The 25,221-nt window shown below is 43.0% G+C and overlaps 1 protein-coding gene and 1 long non-coding RNA gene across 4 annotated transcripts in view; both read left to right on the forward strand.

The window, feature by feature from the left end:
* Window positions 1-25,221, forward strand: part of myo5b (myosin VB) — a 114,464-nt gene that overhangs the window by 25,127 nt on the left and 64,116 nt on the right. For all 3 annotated transcript variants that reach the window (XM_088628659.1, XM_088628658.1, XM_088628660.1), the window contains exons 2-3: window positions 20,896-21,006; window positions 21,621-21,792. In XM_088628659.1, coding sequence (XP_088484785.1) covers window positions 20,896-21,006; window positions 21,621-21,792 — 283 coding nt within the window. The remainder of the gene's footprint in view (window positions 1-20,895; window positions 21,007-21,620; window positions 21,793-25,221) is intronic.
* On the forward strand, window positions 12,697-16,746 carry LOC148672769 (uncharacterized). Its single transcript, XR_015935869.1, has 2 exons — window positions 12,697-13,187; window positions 14,296-16,746. It is a non-coding gene; the product is annotated as an uncharacterized LOC148672769 (long non-coding RNA).

Here is a 25,221-nt window from a genome sequence, read left to right on the forward strand (position 1 = left end):
AGGCAAGCTTGTGTGCACTGCCTCTTCAAATGCCTGTGCGGTCACTGTCAGCATATAGTGTAATAAATCAAACCCAGTAATTTCCAAGGATTAAGCAGTAAAACCTGTCAAGTTGGCTTCTCAAGGTCCGCTGAATGGCCAGTGCCTGATCTATGGTGGGAATCTAGATCCAGGATCACATCTCAGTTGGGTTCAGGCATATTGGAATGACACTTAACTTTTCTTCTATTTCGGGAAAGTTATACAGATACCCACACATTGTTTATGTATTTTTGGAATGTTTGCTGTGGTAACACATCTGACAACATTCCATATTCTCTCTAGACTTGCACAACCTTTTCACAATTTTCCACTGAACCAGTAATATCCAGCACAGACAGAACTACCAGACATGACGCACTGAGTTTCGGTATTTATAAGCAGGGGGAATGCTGAAATTTTCCTTGCATGACTTCCAGTGAAGCCTGGGCCGAGCTGGAGCGCTCTTCAGAGGGCAGAACAGCCTCTTGTTGGGTACAGAGTCACAGGCACTCATTGAACAGTTGTCTAGTGATGTTGAACTCACGATGAAACCTAAGCAGACAGCTGGAATGTATTTTATCCTTATAGTTTTACGTTTTCCAAGGTAGAGTACAGAAGCAAGCCTGTACCTCTTTGCAAAACCAGCTCATTAAGCAGCATTCTGTTCTGCTACCTCTTCAAATGCTACTTCTGTTCCTTTAAATACTTACAGTGTGACATCCCAGCACGGAGTCTCGCTTGGATTTTCTGCTGTTCTGCTGGGCTAATTGTGGCCAGCTGCCCTGATTTCATCTAGGTGCTTCATCCAAGTGACAAGCATTAAAGACCATGAAGTTAGAGGAAGGTATCTCAGCTAGTTCTGTAGTTACAATTTATGCAGAAATTCACAGTTCTGCCTTTAGATATTCTATCGTGAGAGGAATTGCGAGAAGTGATATCATTTTTTTTCCTTTGTGAACTTGCAGCCTGGTGAAGGGATCAGTAAAACCAAGACAATGTAACCTCCTGGCAGATTTGAGGTTCATTCCATGCAGCTGTGCTCAAGCCTTTTTGCTTCTCAAAGAGGGCAGTCCATACTGTGGTGTCAAAAAAACATTTGACACTTCCTTGTGTATTTTTACTCAGTTTACAAATTGAGACTTGCACCCTGAAGCTGAGAGAAATAACCATGTTTCAAGACCCCGTCTACTCTTAGAAAGGTCACAAGTCCGAAGTGTTTTTGCAAAAATTGTAACAGATCAGTATTTTCAGTGTTGTCTTTGAAGAGCTTGCATCAGGATGCGCTTTGAGTCCTGCTTAAATTATTTGCCTTCCTGACGAACATGCTTTAATGCCCATTTCCAGGAAGTGCACAAGGCGAGTGTATTAGCAATGCAAACGCACAGATATTCTCTCATGGGGCTTGCTTGTGTCCAGGCCTGAGAACTTAGAAAACTTGTTCAGTGCGCACTGGGGTGCAATATGCTCACATTTTAGTCACTGTGTAGCAGTTTGCCACCTTGGATGATTTCACTCCTTGGTGGTTTCATTCGAACCCCCCACCCCCCCAAAAAAAATAGGCTAGGTCAAGGTGTCAACCATCATAAAGAGGTCAAAGATTTTGGTAAAATGTACTTTCAGCCTCCAGTTCGCTGTCAGTATTAAGAACATAAGACTCATAAGAAAGGTTACAAATGAGAGGAGATTATTTGGCTCAACTAACTCATTGGATTGCTGGTAGCACTTTTTTGAAAAATGCCATCATATCCGCTTCAACATGGCTATACTGACTGTCCCAGACCCCACAACAGACAAGCCCTGGACACTCTTAGGTAAGATAAGGATTCTGTGAAGTCGAACTCTGCCTTGATATTCTAAAACATTGGTTTTTCTATGCCATTATGGGGTATTGCCATTCACTTTCATGCAAATAAGACCTAAAAGAAGATTATAAAAGTTTGAAAGGAGTGGTAATCGACCAGTTTCTGGCCTCTCATCCAAACCACTGACCTAATCAGTCTAAATATTTTTAGAGGATATGGTGCTTGAGGCAAGTCAAGAACCAGGAATCATGTGAATAATGGATGGAAAGCTGTCATGACAGGTTATGTGTTAAATCACAGTTCTATTGCATGATAAGTGAGAATGTATTTTGAAAGAGCTATGCAGGAAAAACAAAGGAGCTGCATGTGGTGATAAATTTAGTATCGACAGTGCAGAGCTGAGTCTAAATACTTCTGATGGCCGTTGGTGACAAGCCCAGTATTTTTGAGGCTGGTCGTGAGTCACTGTGTGTCAAAGCCGTGCTGCGGGTCAGTGCCCTGTAGCGCTCGCTGCCTTCAGTCGGTTGAAGTACCTCTCGTGTCCTGATACTGTGGGCTGAACTGGAGGGCATCAAATTCGAATGGAAAGGAAGGCCGGCAGAGATTTCCATACAGCCCACCGCTCAGTGTGAAGACGGCGCAGCCTGGCCTGCAGAACAAGACAGGAGAGACTGAAAGGACCTGTTGCTCAGCCTTGGCGAATGCATCAGCAGACAGAAGGCATGAATCACTCTTGCCCACAATGTGGCATCTGAGGAAGTGACAGATATTAACATGCACTTAAAAAGGAGCAGGAGTGCCGAGCTGCATTAAGGCATGATTTGATTATTCCAGCTTGGTTTACCAGTAGGCGTAAATGATTGAGGAGAGTTTAGGCTGTACAATGGCTTTTTTAAGCGTGAGCTGTCAGGTCATTCCAATTATGCAGTCTATTGATTTTATTTTGTGAAAAGCAAATTTGCATATGATTGCACAAATTCTGAAAACCTGAAAATGTCATCATGTGAAGAATATCTTCTCTTTTGTTGACTGGGTTCATCAGTTTCTTTTATTTCTTACCACTGAGGACTGGGTAAACAACACAACTTCATCTACCTTTTTGTCTATTTTACTGTGCCTCCTTGAACTGTCTTTTGGATGAGATGTAAAACCGAGGTCCTGACTCTCTGTGGTCATTACAAATCCCAGGGTGTTTCTCGAAAAGAGTAGGGGTGTAACCCCAGCGTCCTGGCCAAATTTCCAATGCCTCCTAATAATCCCCCTCTATGAACCGGCATACATCACTTTGTTCTCTCCCCCCCCCCACTCCGACGGCAGGTGGATCGACGCGCTGGTTGGAGTATTCTCGGCCGCATTTAATAGCAACGTCAGCTCAAAGATTTGGTTCAAACCACCCTGGCCCTGCTGATGTGGGATTAATGCTAGGATGAGAGAGAGACTGTGCCTCCTTGAATACTACAATCCAGGCAATCATCTCTCCTAGCTCTGTTACTGTTACTGACTTAAGCCTTTCATACAAAGACACCTCTGTGCAGCCCATTGTGCAGTGTGTGTCCCTGGTCATGCACAGGAGAGCTTTAGTGTTTTGCTTGGATGCACACTAAGTGCTGTGCCTGCCTGCCTGAATCCTTTAGCTCAGACAGGACCCTGCATTCAACAAAAGACCAGCGAAGAGATGAACATGCAAACTCCACACAGAGAGAGAATTTTATGGAATTTTTTAATGGAATTTTACCCTGGACTCGAGCAGCGACGCCGCGGTGCTAACTGCTGTTAGTGTGCTGCCAATTTGTAAGTCAGTCCGTCCTCAGTTTATAAACAAGGCACCGTACAAATACAGTACAGTACGCAGATGGTAAAGAAAAGTAATGTCAGGTAATACAGCTGAAAGAAAACAGCCCACATCTAACGAGTTAACAAACAGGCACAGAATATAAGAAGCTCTTCATAGAAGGAAACAGGGTGGAGAGAAAAGTGCCCTTGTCAGAAAGTGGGGAGATATGGGGTGAAGGGGCTCCCCAAGTGAACAGGTGTTGTTTTGAAGGGTGTGTTTCTGAACGAGGGTCAGCTGATGGGTGGGCTGCCCCTGAAGTTCTTCTCTCAGACGGGAGGGGGGCAGGCCGGGTGGAGCAGCCTGTGCTGGAGCGTCGGTGATGAGCATGTTCAGGATTATGGATGAAGGATTTACTATAAGATGGCTGTAAAGGAGAGGAGGCCGTTTGAGCTCTCGTGCTAGTTTCTTAGTTGATCCCAGAATCCCCCTCCAGCAGTTTTCTGGGAGAGACCCAGAGAATTATGTTTGACATTATGGATTTTGTTCCAGACACCTGCAGAGAGGAAAGGTTTCTTGGTTTAACCTGAAGCCAGTACATTTAATTCCAGCCTGAAGTAAATATCTATGCTCTGCACACCTACTACAGTAAGCACATCTCTAAAAACCCTGAACAAGTGTCCCTCCAGCACTAAATATGAGGCTAAGCAGTTAGCATTGACTCTCACCCTGGAAGTTACTCTGGCTGGAGTCTGTGAAGCTCATGTGGCTCTGAAACAATCCAGGATATTCATTTCTTCAGAGAGTGATAGTGACTGGGGCCCAGATTGGCGTTTTCTGTAGGTGTGTTGTAAAGTTGGCCTTGGAGCTGGAGCTGTGAGCAACCCAAGGCTGTGGTCTTTGCAGCACAGTAAAGGCATGGGCTCCGAGTTGCGTGTTTTTCTTGGTGAAACATTACAGCCCATTCTCTATGGACAGGCTGTGGTCCCTGAGCTTGTATATCAGATGGGTCTTCTTTATCAATTCAGATTTTCTGCCAAAGATATATGACATTTGTTTTACAACATGTATGAAAATAGAATGCAAGGTATAAAAATATTCAAAATGCCTCCCAAGTTTTCCATTTCTTTCTTACTTGGTAAACTGTACACTTCCCCCAGGAACATGCCAAGCTGGGGCTATAATTAATACTACACAGAAGCTCAGAGTTTCTTCTGCTCCATTTCTTGTAATAATGTCTTGTCACACTTCAACAAGCTTGAGAGCACCCAAAGGACCTCCACTATTAATGGTGTTCACATTCCGACTGTCAGAATTTGCTGACACATTGTGCGTTGCATCTGCTGTTGATATTATTACAGTATCAGCACCACTCGAGAAGCAGTGACTATGATTCCAGAATCACCTTGGAAAATCTTGTTTTGTTTTCCGATGCCCGTCACTTTTGACCTACTTTGGAAGTTTTCACTTATAATCTGCTTCATAATTCATTCGGCAGGGGAAGAAAATGTCAAGAAATGCTAAGAAGATCGGCTTGATCTGCCTGTTGTTTTATATATAGTATTTGCTTTCTTTTTGCGGATCAAGTCTTGCTCGTAGTGTCATTTTTGGGTCTGATTTTGTAGCCAGCTGCAACGAAACTTGTTATTCAGATGCGAGCCTTCTGCTTTGCCATCTTTCTTTCTTTCGGTTCAGCCCGTTAAGGCATGTCTCTTCTAATCTGTTTTTATCGCATCAAGGAAGCATGCAGTGTCTGCAACAATTATCCTTGTATATGTGTTTCTCCATGAGTTGTAATAGATTTATATTGTCCTTTATATTGGTTGTGAAGCTTATTCACTGCAGAGCAAAAATCTTGGACATCTTGGTTTTTGAGTGGAAACCTACTTTCAAGATGGCCGCTCCCTTTCTGCAGTGGAGGTGTTTTGTCCTTGAGGCTGCTGTCCAGGATGTTCCTGTCTGCTGGAGAAGCTCCACTAAGAGATGCTTCCATCATGCCAAGGCTTGGAGAAAACTGGGGGACAGACAGCTGCATGAAGAATGTGTAGGGATGTAGGAATCACACTGCTGTTCTGCACAGTTTTGAAATAATAATAATAATAATAATAATAATAATTGCTTACACTTATATAGCGCTTTTCTGGACACTCCACTCAAAGCGCTTTACAGGTAATGGGGTCTCCCCTCCACCACCACCAATGTGCAGCATCCACCTGGATGATGCGACGGCAGCCATAGTGCGCCAGAACGCTCACCACACATCAGCTATTAGTGGGGAGGAGAGCAGAGAGTAATGAAGCCAATTCATAGATGGGGATTATTAGGAGGCCATGATTGGTTAAGGCCAATGGGAAATTTGGCCAGGACGCCGGGGTTACACCCCTACTCTTTTCGAGAAACGCCCTGGGATTTTTAATGACCACAGAGAGTCAGGACCTCGGTTTTACATCTCATCCGAAGGACGGCACCTGTTTACAGTATAGTGTCCCCATCACTATACTGGGGCATTAGGACCCACGTGGACCACAGGGTGAGCGCCCCCTGCTGGCCCCACTAACACCTCTTCCAGCCTGGTCCCTGAGCTTGTATATCAGATGGGTCTTCTTTATCAATTCAGATTTTCTGCCAAAGATATATGACATTTGTTTTACAACATGTATGAAAAATAAGTTTGTTACAAAGACTTATGGAGAGTCAAGTGGATATGAAGACTGCCTTCTGAAAAATCAACTCTTAAAAAAGTATCTTTCTATACAGTAACTGCAGCAGTGACCAATCTGTTGAGTTGCCACATTCAGAATGGATTATTTGGATGACAGAATGACCAACAACACAGAATGCCCAGGTTCTCCAGATGTCACGTAGTTCTCTGAGTTATGTTAAACCCTGGCCATCCTAAATTATTGTCTTTAGTCGCACATAGCAATGGGCTACTTTTAAAAAAATAAGTGTAACTGAAGTCTACAGATATTATTCTGAAATGCATTCTTTTGATATTCTCACAAATAAAATTGCTCACCTTCTGCATTCAGTGCAATATGTTATTGAAATTGTTCTGGATTCCGCTGTGCTGTGCAGACTTCACCATGGGAGTAAGTTAATTCCTGTATTAACCCTCACCTGCAAGTGGGCTCCCATTGCTAGGATATCTGCTATCATTTGTGGCAGTGTGACCAGCTGGTTTCTTGCCAAATGCCAAGTAATGTGTTGCCATAGGGGTACTGTTACTTGTGACTCAAATAGTGTGGCATGGCTGCTTTTTTAAGTCGATTCCCTGTCTTTTTTCTGGCTGGATGAGGTCCTTGCATCAGTTAGATGCTAACTACCAAACAGGCTAGATGGGGGAAATGGCTTCCTCTCATTTGGATGGAACTGTTCTTATGTTTCTATCCCAGTAATCATATTTTCCTGTTGTTGTCATTTACCTTTTGTAAGTGACAGGAGAAAGACGCAGTGGCCCCGGAGACAGCACTCAGTTCTGACTCGCAGGAGGTCAGTAAGGTAGCACAGCAGCTAGCGCAAACCAATAGAACTCTGGTATTGTGTGCACCAAGTGCACAATAGTAATGAGTTTTGTGTTTGTGTTTGGGTGAGTCATGCCCCTGAGGGATTTGGAGGTAGATGTGTAATTTGTGCGGGGATATTTATTATATTTCTACTTGGTAGCTGTTCATACAACCTTGTCTTTTGGGTGAAGAGTTGAGATGGATTGGAGAGATTCTCTTTGGAGTACCTGCAAATGACTGGTAGCCCATTAGAAGGCAAGAAGGCAGAAACAAGTTTTTGTGTGGTGCAGCAATACTGATACTTAAATGAATAGTGACAAAAAGCCACTACTCTTTGTGTTTCCGTAGCAGTCCGCTATTATTCGGTGCCTCTGTCTCAGGTAACTGTTGAAAAAGGCTCACAGGCTCTGGCGCTGTGTAAACTGATGAGCTAATGGAGGGAAGGAGGCGAAAGTCAGTAGCAAGAGAAATACATTTGACTGCATCTTCACACATATCATTTCAGCTTAAAACATCGGGTACACCGTGTCACAGGATCCTTCTAGTATTTTAGGATGATCAATTCAGAAGGTTTAATAGTGTTTAGGGTTTCATAGGATTGGAGATCACGTGCTCCACTGATCTTGAAGGTGAGAATTTTCCTTCCCTGCATCCCATTGTTTGCACCTTGATCCTGACCCGTGACCTCCTTTGGCGTGATGACAAATGATTTATTCCTTTATTTAGTTTCATAGGTAAGTCAACAGAGAGCAAGTACTCTGTTCCCACTGCGACCTGGAGACCCATTTATATACCATAGCAATGTAAGCAAAGCACCTCGCTGAAGGCTGTAACACCAGCATTCCTTTGGGATTTGAACCTGCAACCTTCTGATCCCCAATCCAAAGCCTGACTTCTACTACTGTCCAATAGCAAGACGGTGCGTTATTGTGTTCTGAAATAACATAAATACGCATGCAATTTATAAAGAAGTAGTTGTCTCACATTACAGTAAGTTTGTTAAACAAGAATCATTTGACAAAAACAAACTGCAGGCATTACTGTTTGACATTTTCAGGTCTCATCTCTATCCCTTTAGCTTTACATTGAAGTAAGTCATAGTGCTGTGGCATTTTTATATTGTCTCTGTTGTTTACTGTTGGGGAAGGGAATACTTAAGGGCCTTTTCTGCCTCTTTTGTAATTAGACAGCAGATACAGTACATGTGCACTGTGGCCTCATTATGTCAGTCCTCCAAATTGAAAGGACTCTTCACAGAGATGCTTTGGGGACTCAGCCAAATAATTAGGAGGTATTCTTTTGATCAAACTTCTAATGTTGCTTTAGCGTGAGTGATATTGATTTGCTGATTATGGTTCAACACGGTGAACAAGCCACATTTCGTCTCCACGCAGTTCCCTTTGCCCTCCTATGTGACCTTTCTGTCTGGTTTCCCTCCGGGTGCGGGGCTGCAGGTATCCACACTGGCTGTTTAATGGGGAAATTCTCGATGCACGATGATGCCAAGAAAATGGTCAAAATAAAAACAGTCTTCTACCGTTACCCAAACAGCCTCTTTTTTGCTTCCTGTTTGATCTTGTTTGCCTTCAATGTCGGAATGACAACAGATCTGTTTGTCATGCCTTATTGTTCTCAACTTGAAAAGAAAGCGTACATGTACGAAAATGCCTTGTAATACTGTTTGTGTGTGTGTGTGGGGGCGATTATTAAAACGTGAAAGTGTAGGGAAGTAAAAATATATCCCATATGACTGGTATGCGAGTGGTTTTGATGGTTAGTGTAGTCGTGTCTTTTTTTCCTGTTTTACTTTAAGCATGCTTATTTTTGTTATTGGATTTTGTGTCCAACATAATTCTCCCAGCAGCTGTCTTACAAACAGGGCAGTGTTTGTAAGAGCTGGAGTGTTAACCCCAGTGGCCTGGCTTAATTCCACTCCGGGCTTGCACAGTCTGGCCTTAATTCAATTGCTAAAGTGGTAACTATCTGATGCTCCTCCTCATCTGCTGTGTAGACAGTTTTGATATTTTATCCCACATTCCTTGGGTTGTAAATCACCTGGGAGAGAGTGATAAAATTCAGTAGCAATCAGTATCTTCTGCTGACTTAATAACTGTGGGCCAAGTCTATGTTTTTGTGTAATAACAAACCATCATTTTCTTTAACTCAGATTCATGTTTCCCCAGTTACTTTATCATATGAGCTGGATGTTGTTTCTAAACTATGGTATCAAAACAGCTGTACCTTTGCTCGACATGATTTTTCACAAACGCCTATAGTTAAAGTAGGTATTTGCTATGAGCACCACAAGATTTTTTATAATAAAGGAAATGAGGGATGTTGCTTATCAATGTAACAGAGGCTTGATACTTAAATTGGAAAATTGAACCAAGCAAGCAGTGATAGATCAGTAAGTCCCACCTTTATCACTTGTGAGGGTATAGGAATGTTAATTACAGCTAAACTTTGTGGTAATAAAATTCTACAGGATAGAAATCTGTACAGGATAGAAATCTGATAGGCAGATCTTGTAACTTGTAAAAGCCTTTGTCCAGTCCCATGCTGATGAGGTATTAAAGGCCATGAGATTGTGTTGCCAGGTAGTGACTATAAACAAATACAGACCTTAAAGAGTGCTAAAGCTTTCTAGCCACTGTGCCATGACACACACCTCTGTGCTGTGTGATCTGTTCGGCACTCAACTCTAAATCAAGAACAAGCTGAGCCCTTTGGAACACGATGAGCGGCTGATGTTCAGGCGCTCTGTTCATTAATGTCACCGCCTGCCTCCAGTGCTCAGCTGTTAAAGAATAAATCTCAGGCCTCCCTTCTGTTTGGAGACTAAGGGATGTGATGGAGGGCTGTCACATTTGTGCTTTAATTTTAAGGGCTGAAATCAAACCAGCAAACTTGCAAGATCTAGTAGATCAGCAGAACGGGTCCAGTACTGACCAGCAAGGAGTTTCATGGGATTTTGAGAGCAGAAATGTCTTTCCTCATCCACCCAGCTGACGGGTTTTCTGGCAGCTCTTTACCTTGTACAGTGTTTTGTACTCCTGAAACCGTTTCCAGTGCATTCTTAGATATGGAAAACACTGAGTCACTGTTAAGCACGGCACGAATATGTTGTCAGGGAGTGGGCGTTAGAAGTTGAGGGGAGAGAGTAGAGTGTACTCGGCTCGTTTTACTTACAATACATAACGCTCTACTTGCATTTAGAGAGGGAGAAGCAATCTGGCTTGAAGTAGCTTATGAAACCAAATCAGAATGCATCTTCTGCCGGCCATGATTTCAATTACAAATGTATTAAAAGCGGAGGAGTGCGACGTTGTTGAGGTGATGCCATGTCATGTTAGTCACTTGGTTTTTCTTTGTGTGGAAACAGCGAAGCAATGCCTGTTGAAGACCATTTGGATGTCTATATGGGAAGCCACAGAAGTGGGTGTGTTTCAAAGCTGGGTTGTTTCAAAACATTGGGTTGTTCTTGCTGTAGGGGGAAGTCTTATGCCCAGGGCCTAAGCGCTACAGTGGCTAGTGTGTCCAGTGGAATATAGACCACTGGTTCCTCGTGGTCCTTGGTGTGGCCAAGAAACTAGAGGAGTTATCCAACCGGATTGCAGGGGAGTTTGGGATTCAGTTACTGTACATCGTGGCCAGTCACAGACCCCTGAGACAACCACCTGGTTCACCTGAAGCCGCAGCACGGAAGCTGCCACATAGGACGCCTGCAGACAGTAATGGGGAGTGCAAGGCCTTTTTCTGGAAGGAAACACGAGATTCAGAAGAAGGGAGTATCCTAGATTCTGCTGTTCCTGCCATCAGATAACACTGAGCTGAAGGGAATGAAAGAATGCATATTCAAAGCATTCTCTGATGTCACAGTTTCGATAACAGGACCAGAGACAAATCACGAGGAGCGAGGCCATGCTGTCATTGAACTTCTTGGAATACAGATCTCTGGCATTTCCATATGTACTTGGCTTTTTATGCCTCTTTAATGCCATTACGAAGTGGAGATCCTTATTTGAAAAAATGTTTTGATGCCAAACATGAATGTGCAGAAACTGGGTGTCCGCTTCCTTGAACTGTCTTGGTGAGCCTTTTACTAGGACAACTCTTTCAGCAGCAAAGAACTTGTGAGTCTACAGGACTGGTTTCTGATTCAGAAACATAGCAACATGCATTAAAAGACCAGGGTTTGTCACAGTGATATCCCTGGTATTCAACCTAATTTCTTCCAAGCTGAAGAATTGACAAGCACTTAGTGCAAACACATACAATCTATACAGTTAATTTAAATAAAAGGCCGCTCATTCTTTTTAACAGAAACAAATTATAAGCCGAAAGACATTATTGTTACCTTCACATTTCTGTTCTTAACGCGATAATGTCGAGTATGCCTGCCTACACAAAGAGGCACTTTACTAAGGTAAACAACCTACAGCATGGTACAGTATGTAAGACTCTCTGTAAATTCAGAAATCCTGAATTAGATTTATGAACTGCAGTTTTGTGGGTCTCAGTAGTTTCCCCGATTATCACATAAGACAAGTGAAGCATTGGATCGACTGTCTGATATGCAGCATCTGATGTATGGGAGATAAACTAGAATGAAAAGCATTCCAAATAAAAAAAGACATTTATGACACTTTTTGTGAATGGTGATAAATTAGGCATGTGCACACGTTTGAACATTCTGTGGGAGCTTAGGCATGTTCAGTGTGACGCAGTAACAACTTTAGGGGGAAATAAGAAAGCAGTCCACACAGAGACACCGGGATCAGAGCACAATGGAGAAGGGTCAATGGGTTTCCACATGTCTTCATTTGTCAGCCCTGGAAGGAGGGCACAGTTTAACAAGAAGAAAAACCTTTTCCATCAGGCTTTTCTTTGTGATATAAAGTGACTTTACTTGCTCAAGCCTGTGTGCAAAGTTCAAGCACGTTGTGTAGAGATAAGAGGACTTTGAATTAATAGATGTCTTATCTATTAAGCATTCTAAACACAAACACCAGCTTTCACCTTGGTCACAGTGGAGAAGTACAGTACAGTATATGTGATCTTGGTGCAATATTCATTTGCTTTAATGTGCAGTACAGGATATTGTGCTGAGCCAGTCGCTGTGCACTGTTATGATCAGAGAGCATGACCCATGAGAGAAACTGTTTTTATTGCTAAGCACAAACTGCTAGAAGTATATTTCAGCAGGAACAATATTGTACTAATATTTAATGATTGTAGCAGAGAATCCACAAAGAGGAGATTTTAAGCTTTGTAACATGAGTTATGAGCTTGCAATATGCAATATCGTATCCCCTGTGTTTTAAATCACCTCTGTGTAACTCCACGGGTATCAGTGGGCAAGACTGAGCAGTGTTTCAGCACCTCAATTCCCCCTTCTTTTATGTGTAAAGAGAAAGAAAATATCCTAGTTTGGCTTGTTAAATAGTTCTAACTCGGGAAGGTAAATGGAATTCAATACTAGCGTATAAAGATGAGTTTTAAGTCTAAGCTTTTAAAGGTTATGGAAGGACCATATAAATGTTTTAAAGGTTCTGAAAGGCTTGTAAGGCTTTTAAAGGACTTGCAAATTCTGATTTGGGCTGGGAGATCTTTCCACAGCTGAAGAGAGACAGAAGAGAAAACTGGGAACTGTTTCTTAATATGTGTGGGTGTGTAGGAAGGAAACGGTTCACTGTTGTAGTCAGGAGCCCAAACTTTATGACCCCTGCATTTGACTTCCTCTCTTGTTTGGCTGTTGCTATGAGGAACAGTGTTTGGAAACAAACATGAGGTCGAATGAATACCTTGTGCCTTGCACACACTTGCCTTCCCACAAGATCACAAAACATCAAGATCTGAGGTCTAATCACTTCGTAATACAGTGAAATATTGCAGAAACCTGTGTGGCACTAGAGAAAATAAATCAATGTCAGGGCTTAGCTGAAATTTCTAAAAAAATATATAAAAATATCAGAATTCATGAATGTTTCCTGGCAGGTCATGACCACACCAGTGCATCTGTGAACAGTGAACAGACTGAGGAATGTCAGGGGTCCTCTCCTTTCAGATGTGGGGGACGTAGCTGAGGTGTGTTCAGGCTTTCCCTGCTGTCTGTGCTGAGCACCACTGAACCTCTGCAAGTCCTGAATACCACACCACAAGCCCAGAAATGCCATAGAGCTGATGTAACTCCCCATTGTCAGAAAGTGGGTTACTCTTCTACCCATTCAGTGCCGTACACTACCTTGAAATATTACCACCTGCCCATCTTGGTGCACACAACCTTCCACCCTGCAGGCAGTTTAGACAAATTTTCCTTTATACGTTAAGATATCCCTGACGTTCCTTCTTATTTTCCATTGTGTGTTCTCTCACTAGAATATTGTTGATGAAATCCGTACACTTTGCATGCAGCTGAAGAAGATAATAATAAAGGAAATAAATCGAGTGACGTTTAGATTAAAACAAAAAAGGCAATATAAATACACATACAAATCTGAAGACAGTATTTTCAGGGTAAATTCAAATTATTTGCGTGGCAAAATTTTAATCTGCTGCAGTAATTGTCAATGGAAACATCCTCTAAAGTCGGTCAATTTCATTATAAAAGTTATTTGTATTGGATTCAGCTTTTTAATGTACAGTGTTAGAGTGCCAGAAACTGTACTATTTAAAGGGTAGCTACAGAAGGCTATTTGTGCATAGTAACATTATCAAACACTTGCTGATTTAAGCTTTGTGCGTTCATTTGAGATTGATTTTACCAAATTATATGGGCCAGATTTTGCTGATGCTGTAATACTGTACACACACAGAAGAAATCAGAACAGAAGACTGTTTGTGTATATTAGTCTAAGATGGCACGCATCTCTATCTTGAAGATAAGGAGGCCCCAGTGAAATCTCCACATCCTGTGTACAGCGTACACTCCGACTGGGTCTTTCTCCTCAACCAATAACGTTTCTCTGTTCTCACTTTGGGAAGGGTGGAAGTCTCACACTGCCTGCACACAAGGCTGTAGTTGTTAATATTGCGGCCAGCGAGTGCATGAATCCATTAAAAAATGTTTTACGTACACGTGAGGAATCTGGGTTTCAATCCGAATGTTCTCAAACATGCAGTTTTGGAAAATTAATTCTGCTTTTTTTAATTTTTTGTGGTTTTCGCCTCTTATTTATTTAACTTATAATTCTAGAATTTGCAAGTGAAGAACTTTTGCCTCGAGGAGTCAGTGGCCATGCTGACACACAAACTCGGTCCTTCTTTTGCCCAAGGAACAAATGAGCTGACAACACTCTCTTTAGTCCAGCAGACAGGTGAGTCACAGCTGGCTGTGCTCCTGACAGCAGTGGTTTGTCACCAGTCTTTGCTCAGCTTCTGCAAGCCTTCCAGCCTGTTATACTAGGGCTTCAAAAGACTTTCCTGTGTTTTAAAAAGACTGTCTGCTGAACCATTCCCTTGGTCTGAAATAACCATTTGAGATGAGTGAAGAGGAAATTGTCATAAACGTTAAAGCTATCAGACGATTTTCACCACCAGGCTGCCACGGATGGGGTGTGGAGGTTGTCCTTCCCTAAACTGCCAGCTGTCTGCTATGAGGACTGTAGATGAGACTTGCTCAGCAATGAATGTGTACGGTACGCTGTTTTCTGATGGGGAAGCAAGCGTGATGAACCCAGTGATTGGTAGGGAGACAATCCCAGCTCATGTTTCTTTTGTTAAGCTGTTGGTAAGAGTGAATTACCAAAAATGATCTTTCCTCTAAACAATGGTAGCTTGAGGGAGGCTTATTGTGGAAGCAGCCCCCTTTCAGCTGAGATCTGTACCTGCTCCAGCAGTGCATCCTCATTCATTCAGACGGTTAATCTGACGAGACTACTGCTGTGATCCAGCTCTTAACCTGGCAAACTGCAACTCTGTCCTCAATCAGCTCTTCTCTGACAGAGATCTGGAGATCCTCACGGACGGAGTCAGTAGAGTTTTGATCGGAAATGAGTGAGGATGATTAGGTCTGGTGTAAATTTACTGGGAGAAGGAGACTTTTTCCTGAAAATCTGTCTTATGCAGTCCTTTGCCTTAGGAGTTTACTTACAGCACATAATTCACAAAGTGACTCCAGCTATTCGATTCACGTGCTTTGCATCAGTCTTTAATGCTCCTCCCTGTGAATGAATGTTTGTTGTTCTTGGTGACTTATTGGCACCACTGTTACCAGTTCTTTGGTTTATTATGACCCACGTTAGTGGTTCCATTAGGCCCAACTACTACTAGCAGTAATAAAAGTACAAGAGATACTATTCCACTGAATCTTATTTATCTTATCAGGCTGCCTTGCAGTTAGGTCATTGATGTTCAGATTTTTGTATACGTTGCTAATATTGAGGTTTGCTTTACCACTGTTCTACGGTGCTGCTTCATCGGTATTTACAAAACATGACAACGGACATATTTATGTTTAGGGAGTCATTTAACTTTTTTATACCTCCCCTTCCTTCCTGGGACTGTGCCACCTATACAGGAAGCAGGGATTCATGTGCTTTATTGTTTTTTTTTTAGACACTTATATCTGAAGTGACATACACCTGCACCCATTCATACAGCTTTTTTGCTGGAGCAATTCGGCCAATGTTCCTTGCTCAAACTGTGCCTCACTGGGATTGGAGTCTGGAACCCTCACCATTGCTTTAGAAGAAGGCAGCCATTGGCTGAAGCAGGCAGGCCTTTGTTTTATGGGTCAATGAAATCCATTCCAGCAACACAATAAAAAAAAATCTACATTTAAATGATAAGTCAGCAGCTTTCCTCGCATCCAGGCAAAATAGAAGTGAAAATGGTTTCCTGAATTGGAAAAGCCACAATAACAATAAAAAAACATCCCTGCATTTTTATGGGTAAAGGGACGAAGTGTGTGTGTATTAAAGTTGAATCCCTCTATTTAGTCTGAGCTTCTATTATGTCTGCATGTGCCCTCACCTTCAATGATGTTGGGAATGTTCAGCCTTGGAGAGTAAAATATGGATTAATATTAATATGCTCGTACTGTTTTGATACTGTTTGCAGTTACATGTTTTTGCAAGGTCCTTTGGAAAAATGCTTCCACTGAAAAGAAGGAACTGCCTATATCTCACCGTAAATTAAATGGAACACTGTTTTATGATCTGGGCTCATGGTAAACACAGTACAAGCTGCAGAAGGATGTAGGAACGTACCGGTATCGGTTCCTTAAACGTGTTCTGAAATCAATTCATACTGAATTTATTCAGGCAGCGGCAATCTCTGAATGCATATATTTAATATGCACAATAAAATCCCATCACAGGTGGCCGATAAGATATTCTGCTTCTGGTGATGTGTGCCATGTTTTATTTTTTCCTGCTTGACTGTTGGGAAAGTTAAGTTGACAGGATTTAAGCAGGTGAATCAAGAGTTCTTATCCTGGCACAGATGACGGACGTCACCTTCCTTTGCAGAAAATTGCAGACCAGGTGGTTGCATCTGTAAATGCTTCTGTAAGGATCCCCTTCAAAGTTTTAGCCCGGGCACAGAGATATCACACCTGTGACTAAACACCCACTCAAAGTGGAACAGACACCAGTAAAACAGCCTATCTTCTTGCTACAGTAAGTTCTGGGCTTCATACAAGCCCCTTTATTGTAAAAAAAAAACTGCAATTCTTTATTGTACAGCTACCCAACCTGCATGTGCTAACTGGTTTAATAAGCACTCTGCTTTCTGGCACTAACCCTCTGCATCTGTAGGTGGACAAAGAGGGCCTGTAGACATGCTACTCCAGCACACCCAAGCATGAGAGCCATTCATCTCTTGATGCAACGCAAGCTCTACAGTGCCTTACAGCACAATTAGCGCCAGCTGCAGAAGTGGTTCCTTTCTAACCATTCTGAACTCGTGGTAAAAGTGTACAGGCTTCCCCATTGGGGACCAAGGGTAGAACTAGACACCGAATCACTTATTGCACAACATCAAAAGGGACCCCTCGACCTGAAAAAAACCCCATGAGCCGCTGTTTCAGGACACACTTTTTGACACTGTCCAGAGTGCTTGTCCTGCTGGTTCCTGCTGCAGCCTCACGCTTGTCTTCACTGGCTCTCACAGTGTCCAGCAAACCACCCACAGGCCCGTGTCACACGTCGCTGTGCAGGACACCCAGACAGCACTGCTAGCGTCCTTTTGTGTCTTACAGAATACGTTCGAGTCCCGCACTGAATTCCTGTACCTTGGTACATGCAATGTTGTGGGAGGGGTGGTGCCCATTGTCAGGGAGGTACTGCTTCAAATGTCCGCGTTGTTTTTCATTTGCACCTTCCTGAAGTCTTTCCATCTTTCCATTCAGAGGGATACATACAGTGCTGAAGAATTTGTATTCCGTACAGGTCAAGAGGCCGAAGGCAGAGTTTGAGCCTGTGCAGGCTGAGCCCTTCAGGAGCCCATTAGACTGTTTTAATAGGAGGGCTGGTCTGAGGCCGTCTCCTTGGTGGTGCGTGGTGAATGTGAATTGATCTTCCGGCAGCTCTATTGTTTTGCTTGTTTGTGAGTTTTGCTTGACAGAACAGCCTCATGAAATTGCCTTTTTTCACTACGGATGCTCCTGATTTTGCAGCAGAACTATGCTGCAAGATTCAGTGTTGCTGGGTGATGAGTGATACATGAGACTGCGTGTGTGGGCGATTGTGTTTGTGGCAGATGCTGTCCTTGGTGAACAAGAAAGCTTCTGAATGAATGGAGACCCATTTGGCCCACACTGGCTCTCTGGCTGTTTGTCCCTTATTGATCTGAGCCTGTCCAATCTTTTCCTGGGGGTCTCAGCAAATGAAAGTCCTGATTATGGCTTAATAAATTGTTCATTATGTCCTGCCTTTCCTCTTGCATCCCCTTCCATTTCATTTTCCTGGTTGTGGTGTTGCGCCTGCTGTGAAATGTCACTATTTCCCTCAGGGGAAAATCCCAGTTAATTCTCCCCAAGAACCTTCCTGTTCCAGAGAAGGGAGGTTCAATTATTTTAGCCCGGTCAAGTCACTGTCCATTAATCGTGTGGTTTTATGCTGTTCTCATTTTCCTGCTTTTCACTTCCTAGTTTTCTGCTTTGGTTGCCCTATGTGAATACCTTTGGTATGGCACTTTCCATTTGCAGTAGTTGAGGTTCATAATTTTGCACTTAAACACTTTTCAGCCTGAAGTGTTCTTTCCAAGAGTGTGAAGTTTTAAATTACCCATTCCCAACGTGGATATGAATGTTTAACTCAATGTGTTAAGTATGTTCAACATATTTAGCAAGATTAAGAACTCTCCAAAGGTCCTCCCTAGATGGTTGTGCTGTGTTTTGGAGTTCACATTTGCTTTTCCACCTTCTGTGTTTTGGGGGTCTCCTCACTTATTATATCCCTTCAAAACGACTAGTGAGAGCCAGATTTGGCCCAGAAGCCCACTATTGGGGACGACAGGTCTATGATGTGTGGAAACCCAGGTTCATGCAGTTCTTCTCCCAATTTCTCATGTGGCACAACAGTATAGAGAAAGATCCCTGATTAAAATTCAACAGAGGAGTCTTGTATTTCCCCCATTCACCTCCCTTGTTAATAACGAAACAATATTATTCAGAAAAATAATAGCTGTGTTCTACATTTGGAGCTAGGAAGCCAATACACAGGTGTACTCCAAATTATTTCATGTTTTATGTTCTTGTTAACATCTTAACTAGAATCAGCTTTACCCTACAATGAATCTTGAAATGTTACTGTTATATGACTTTACAGAGCAATATTTTTAATGTTCTTCTATGCGTGATATTGCCTGCTCCAGGACTCCAGGTGGGTTGAATGCAAGAAATAGACAGAATGTTAAGTGATACCTTTTATGGAAATCAGAAATTGCAAGCTGTCAGTCATTCTCACTGTTTCCCAGTAAGACTAGTCGACGGAATAATGCTTCAGAGTCTGTGTGTAGTTTCCTGATTGTTCATCCTGGAGCAGGTTTATTAATAATCTTCAATGCAAATATCACCGGACCCCTCCAGTATCCTATAAAGCAATGTGTGTTATTTTGTCACAGCTCAGTAGCTTTCAGTGCAGCTCCTGTTAATTTTTAGTTTTTCACTTAGAAGCCTGGAACTGAGCTTTGCAGCTTTGGGGAAGTCAGTTTATTGTCTTTAACCATCTATAAGAGCTCCTCACGGCTGTATATCATTCAGATTAGCATTATCTGCTCCCAGTATTATAGAGCCCCTGTTGGCTCATAGCCCCATTTCAATTATCTGTATTGTGTTTACAGAATTAGAACAGTTAATTTAATAATAGTTTCTGCTCTCAAGCATGAAAGAGCACTGTTTCCTTCTTTATGTCATTTGACATCACTTTTAAATAAAGGCCTTGCCATTATCACTGTGTTCATTGGCCCCAGCTGTCAGTCCAGCATGTGGTGTGGTCAAGTAACGCAGTCGAAAATCGTAATTGTTTATAAAATTAAATTAATGTATTGAGGAAGCCAAATGCTTGAAAGCAGAGGTATTGGTCATAAATTCAAGTAAAAAAACTATCTTCAGGACAAGTTGATGTTGCAATTTTACACAGCCATGTCACACTCTTAGCAAAATCTTCACACACTTTGGAACCTTGCGGACTTTCCTCTTGTGACTTCTTGAATAGATTAGAATAGATTTTATTTCCTCTAAAATGAAGAATAAACCTTTAGAATTGCTTCAGTAAGGTATTGATCTATTATGTTAGGTCTTTGGCTTCACACAGAAGAACGTCTAGTGGTGATCAGTGACATGACTGTCTCACATTTCGAAACATCCCTCCACACACATGACCTTCCTCATTCATGGATTGGGGTGTGTAGTGACTCGTGTGATGCACATACTCACTTTGTAAATCTCACGCAATCAGCATCCCATGTGAAACTTGCTGTCTGGAAAAGTGGTACAGACACTAAACAGAAGAGCAAAGGGCCTGTAAATTATCTACTCTATTATTCTGTGAGGTTATAGAAGAGAATTGTAGGTTTGTGAAATCTGTGTTGCAAGTTTCAGGTTCTCATTGTTTTTTAAGCCTTTTTTAAAGCTATTGTTACATTTCCCAGAAACTTTATAGTTCAGAAGGCAGCAGCCATGCTTCCTGTAACTCACATCTGGCAACCCACTGAAGCAGGTGTGAGCCTGGGCAGTACCTGGATGGGAGACCTCCTGGGAAAAGAATAAGGTTGCCACTGGAAGGGATATTAGTGGAGTCAGCAGGGGGAGCTCACCCTGTGGTCTGCGTGGGTCCCAATATAGTGACGGGGACACTATACTGTAAAAAGGAGCCGTCCTCCTGAGGTCCTGACTCTATCTAGTCATTAAAAATCCCAGGGCGTTTCTCGAAAAGAGTAGGGGTGTTACCCCGGCGTTCTGGCCAATCATGGCCTCCTAATCATCCCCATCTATGAACTGGCTTCATCACTCTGTTCTTCTCCCCACTGGTAGCTGATGTGTGGTGAGTGTTCTGGCGCACTATGGCTACCGTCACATCACATCATCCAGGTGGGGCTGCACATTGGTGGCAGTGGAGGGGAGTCCCCTTTACCTGTAAAGTGCTTTGAATGGAGTGTCCATAAATGCGCTATATAAGTGTACGTAATAATAATAAGGAAGTGCAGAAAAGAAACTTGCACATTGTGTTACAGAGATCCGTTTAATATGAGGGAAAATGAAATGTTCTGTGTTGGTTGCAAAATCTCTTTTTCTAGCTGTACTTGTCCGTCAGGGGCCTAACTGCGAGCTTTGGTTTGCCTTGTTTTTCAGTACACCAGAGTGTGGATTCCAGATCCTGAAGATGTCTGGAAGCCAGCTGAAATCACCAAAGACTACAAGGAGGGGGACCGGGTCATGCATCTCAAACTCGAAGATGAAACGGTAGTGTGCATCAGTAATGTTTCTGATCAGGAACACAGTAAATTCTACACTGAAACAGAGAAAAGTGCATGGTTTTTAGCATATGGTGAAAAGAATGTGGCCCGTATTTCACTGACAGAACAATCCGAACACAAGTGCCCCCTTCCTGTCCTCACGATGGGCAGTGCTCATTGTGGCAGCAGCCTTCTCTGACTTGTGCGCTTAATGAACCCCGTCACTTTCATTAAAGAGGCAATTACTCCCATGACTGCGCATGACGCAGCAGGCTGACCTGAGGGCTCCGAGTCTGTCTCATCAAGGGTCACCAGGTAACGAGTTTCAGAAATGGGGCTTCACAGCCCTCAGTTAAGGATGAGGAGGTCTAGCAGTGAGTTTTTAATCTGATGCTTCCCGGAAAAGACCTTCAGTTAGTTTCAAAGATTTCAGCCTTACACCTGACTATCTTGTGAGGAAAAAGAAAAATGACATATGTAGATTTCCTGAAATATTTTTCAACCGTGAAAGCAATGAGTTATGGAATTGGTTGGAAAGTGAAGTCATTTCTTTTTTCCTCCACTGACCTGAGCCGTGAGGAGCTGTCTTTCACACCTGGTTTTCTCCTGTCTCTTTCTCAGACGCTGGAGTATCCCATCAACCCCAAGGACAACCAGCTGCCTTTCCTGCGAAACCCAGACATCCTGGTGGGGGAGAACGACCTGACGGCCCTCAGCTACCTACACGAGCCCGCCGTCCTGCACAACCTGAAGGTGCGCTTCCTGGAGTCCAACCATATCTACACCTACTGCGGTGAGTGACCCCTGTTAGTCACGGCTTCTCCTGAATGAGCCGCACTTCACTGGTCTGCTCCAAACACCCACAGTGCTTTGAGCCCTTTCCATTTAAAGTCCTGCACAGTCACACTTCGCACTGTTTTCTCAGGCCCTTGCTTTCCTGTTGATCGCTTCACTACCCTAACAATACATCACAAAGGCATGGCTGTCTAGCTGGTCAATCAGTAGACTTCGTTGCAATACCTTATCAAGCACAGAAGGTTAAGGGTGACCACCTTTTTAGAAAATCAGTAAGCGAGGTTAAGGAATAGCTGTTTTGGAATCATTCCTTTAAAATATTTGGTGGGAATTTTCTGGTGGGAAGATATTTTTTCTGTGCAGCTGATTTGACCCTCCCTCACCTGTTTAATGTCTTCCCTTGAATTAAATTGTGGTTCCTTGCACAGAGATTTACCTTTTCCTCACCACAGTGGATCTGACAGGTCGCACCTGGGTATGACTGGCCCAGAATGCATGACTAGCACAGAAAAGTGGAAATGAAAGCAGAGCAGCCTTTCCAATCCCTCCTTAGTAGTTTCTGTAATTTACCAGGCATGAAATGGTGTGTAAACACTATGTGAGCAGCGAGTCAGTGCAGTTGAATAAAACAGGCCTTGCAAATCCTGTAAACTGGGACTGTTGACTGCAGTCTGCCTGCTCATGTGCTAATTGACCTTAAACAATCTCAAAGATCTGAGAGCGCAATTTGTTGTAAAGCACTGCTTGGCGATGGGTCAAATACACATGTACCCCTGAGGACAGCTGTGTATTTAGGCTATGCTGGGCAGCAAGCAGATGAACAAGATTACAGACGTGCATGTTTGTGCAGTCTGTTCTGTCATGGCACTGTACCACTGTGCCAGTGTATTTTACAGATCTGCAAGGTGTTCCAGGTGACCTCATCATTTTGACCTCCAGAGGTTTTCTGTATATTCTTAGAAAACCCATCTATGTGATCCATCTTGATATCTTAATTATTATTATTAAAAGTTGTATCACATACAGTATGTTGAAATGAAAACACTTGAGATTTGGAGCTCCGTGAACTATTAAGCCTTCACCCATCGGTGAAATTCAGCAAAACCAAAAAGAATCCTGAAAAAGAAACATCTTTCTGTGGTTTTACACTAGCAGAGGCTGTCAGGAGGTATTTGTGCCTGTCTTATAGAGCTGTCAGAAAGCCTTAACCTCCAGGGGATATTCAGGCGTGTTGACACTGGCACACCATGATGTACAGTAGGTTCGGTACATTGGAAAGACTGAAATGGGTCAAGATTTCGTCAAAGAAAATCCAACTTCTGTGTTCTATTCACTGAGTGTTTTGATAAGTCAGAGTCACTCAGTGTGTGACCTTAAAGGCAACTCATTTCTGCCCCAGAGGGACTGCTCAAGCTCAAGCCGTGCAGATTTTATCCAAATTATTTATTTAGTAACAGTAAATATTAATGATAAAGTTACATTATATAAAAAGTAATGTCGTTATAAACATCGACTGTAAAAGTGCTGTAAACTGGAATGTAAAGTGCGGCTGTCAAACAAATAAGGGGATCCACCATAAATCAAGTTCAGTATATTATTCAGTGAATAAAAAATACAATGTGAGATAGAGTTTGAGCAGTCTGCCAGGAATTGTTCCCTGTGACTGAGGCCTTGATCAAGGCATTCTGGAGAGGTGCTGTTCCCATGTGCACTGCATGTGGGAAGGTGCAGTTCTGATGTCTGTGGCTAGGTGGTGCCACCACAGGGCCGGAGAGAGGAGAACAAACTATACAGGATGCACTGAGGAAAAGGAACAATAAAAAGGTCAGTTGGAGATGAGCAGAGAGGATGATGGGAGAATATGAGTGGGAGGCATGGGCAAGACACTTGTATTTGATGTGGGCAGAGATGGGCAGCCAGTACAGAGTTTGCTGTATGAGCACCAGAGCTGTGAGCTACTGTACAGCTGTAAATGCAGAGTTGGTCATAAATGGAGAATGATGAGCATAGCCAAAACCAGATCCTGGAACAGGAGCCAGGGATAAAAACATAGGCCTGATTCCTTTGTAAGAGACAGTTTATCACTGTGGTGAGGTTCGGAGGTACAGAGGAAAGGACGTGAGGCAGCAGCAGGAAACACTTTAAAGTAGAGGCAGATTCCTTCTCAGGTTGGAACGTGAGTGCTGACCCAGATGCACAAGGAACATGGAGGCCAAGGCTCTCTGGCTGGCCCAGGACCGTCAGCCCCAGTAGGGACTGGAGCTGCAAACACTGCAGTGTGTTGCACAATGAAATACTGTACAGATGTTTCAGGCCAGCCCAAGCTTGCATCTGTACAGCAATTGTGCCCCAGCACCTACAGTATGTGCTGAAGTATTTTAGTTTCCAAAGATGCCCAAGTTTGAGATTTGTAGGCATAGATGAGACATGCTAACATGTAACGCTACGCAGGTACGTTTGGCACTTCCCTCGTGGACATCTCATCACAGGAAAAATGAGAGTGATAGATTTCTGTCAAGCAGAAGTGAATGACACAAAATATAACTTGAATTATTTGGGTTTTGTGAGATTTGTGATTTTCTGAAATGATTTTAAGCACTGTATGAACTTTCAATGTTTATGTTCTTTACGTAGATTTCAGAATTAATTTCCATCCATTATCAGAAACCTTCTTGTTCCTGGCAAGGGCAGAGGCCACACAGGGCTTACCCCAGAACCACAAGACAGTGCTACTTCCCAGTGGGGATGTCAGGATGTAACACACCAGGACGACGGGGACAGCCCTTTCAGCCTACCCACCATGTCTTTGTGATGTGGACGAACCCCAGAGCCCCAGGAGAAAGCCCACTCAGACATAGAGAGGGCTCCCCACTCTGGAACCAAATCCAGAACACAAGAGTTGTCCCACCTGTTTCCTAATGCATCTGCAGATCACCATAAACACCATCATAAAGATGAAGAATTTGTGAAACTGTATTTTATTTTGTGACTAAATTCACAATAAAAGAAGGTACCCACTCCCTTCCTCCCTACACTGACCAACTCAGTTATGAATAGGAATGCATCTTATGGGATTAAACTTGAAATGAAGACAGAACAGTGTTTTTGTGCTATGAAATAATATAATCTCTCCAAAACTGGGTTAATCTTGCTTTGTCTGTCTGGCTATTGGGAGCTGCGTGCTGTGGACGCCGTCATTTGGATTTCTGCTGGCTTAGCGCAGGTTACCTCAGGAAATACCAGTTTGCCCAGAAGCCAGTTAATCTACCAGCATGTCTTTAGAATGTGAGCAGAAACTGGATCACCTGGAGGAAACCCACACCAACATGGGGAGAACATACGAAAGCCAGGCAGATAGTACCCGAGGTCCAGACTTGAACCCAGGGCCCCAGCACTGCGAAGCAGCAATGCTATCCACTGCTCCACT

The sequence above is a fragment of the Lepisosteus platostomus genome, chromosome 4 (assembly GCF_059453375.1).
Source record: "Lepisosteus platostomus isolate fLepPlt1 chromosome 4, fLepPlt1.hap1, whole genome shotgun sequence".
NCBI classification, from domain to species: domain Eukaryota; kingdom Metazoa; phylum Chordata; class Actinopteri; order Semionotiformes; family Lepisosteidae; genus Lepisosteus; species Lepisosteus platostomus.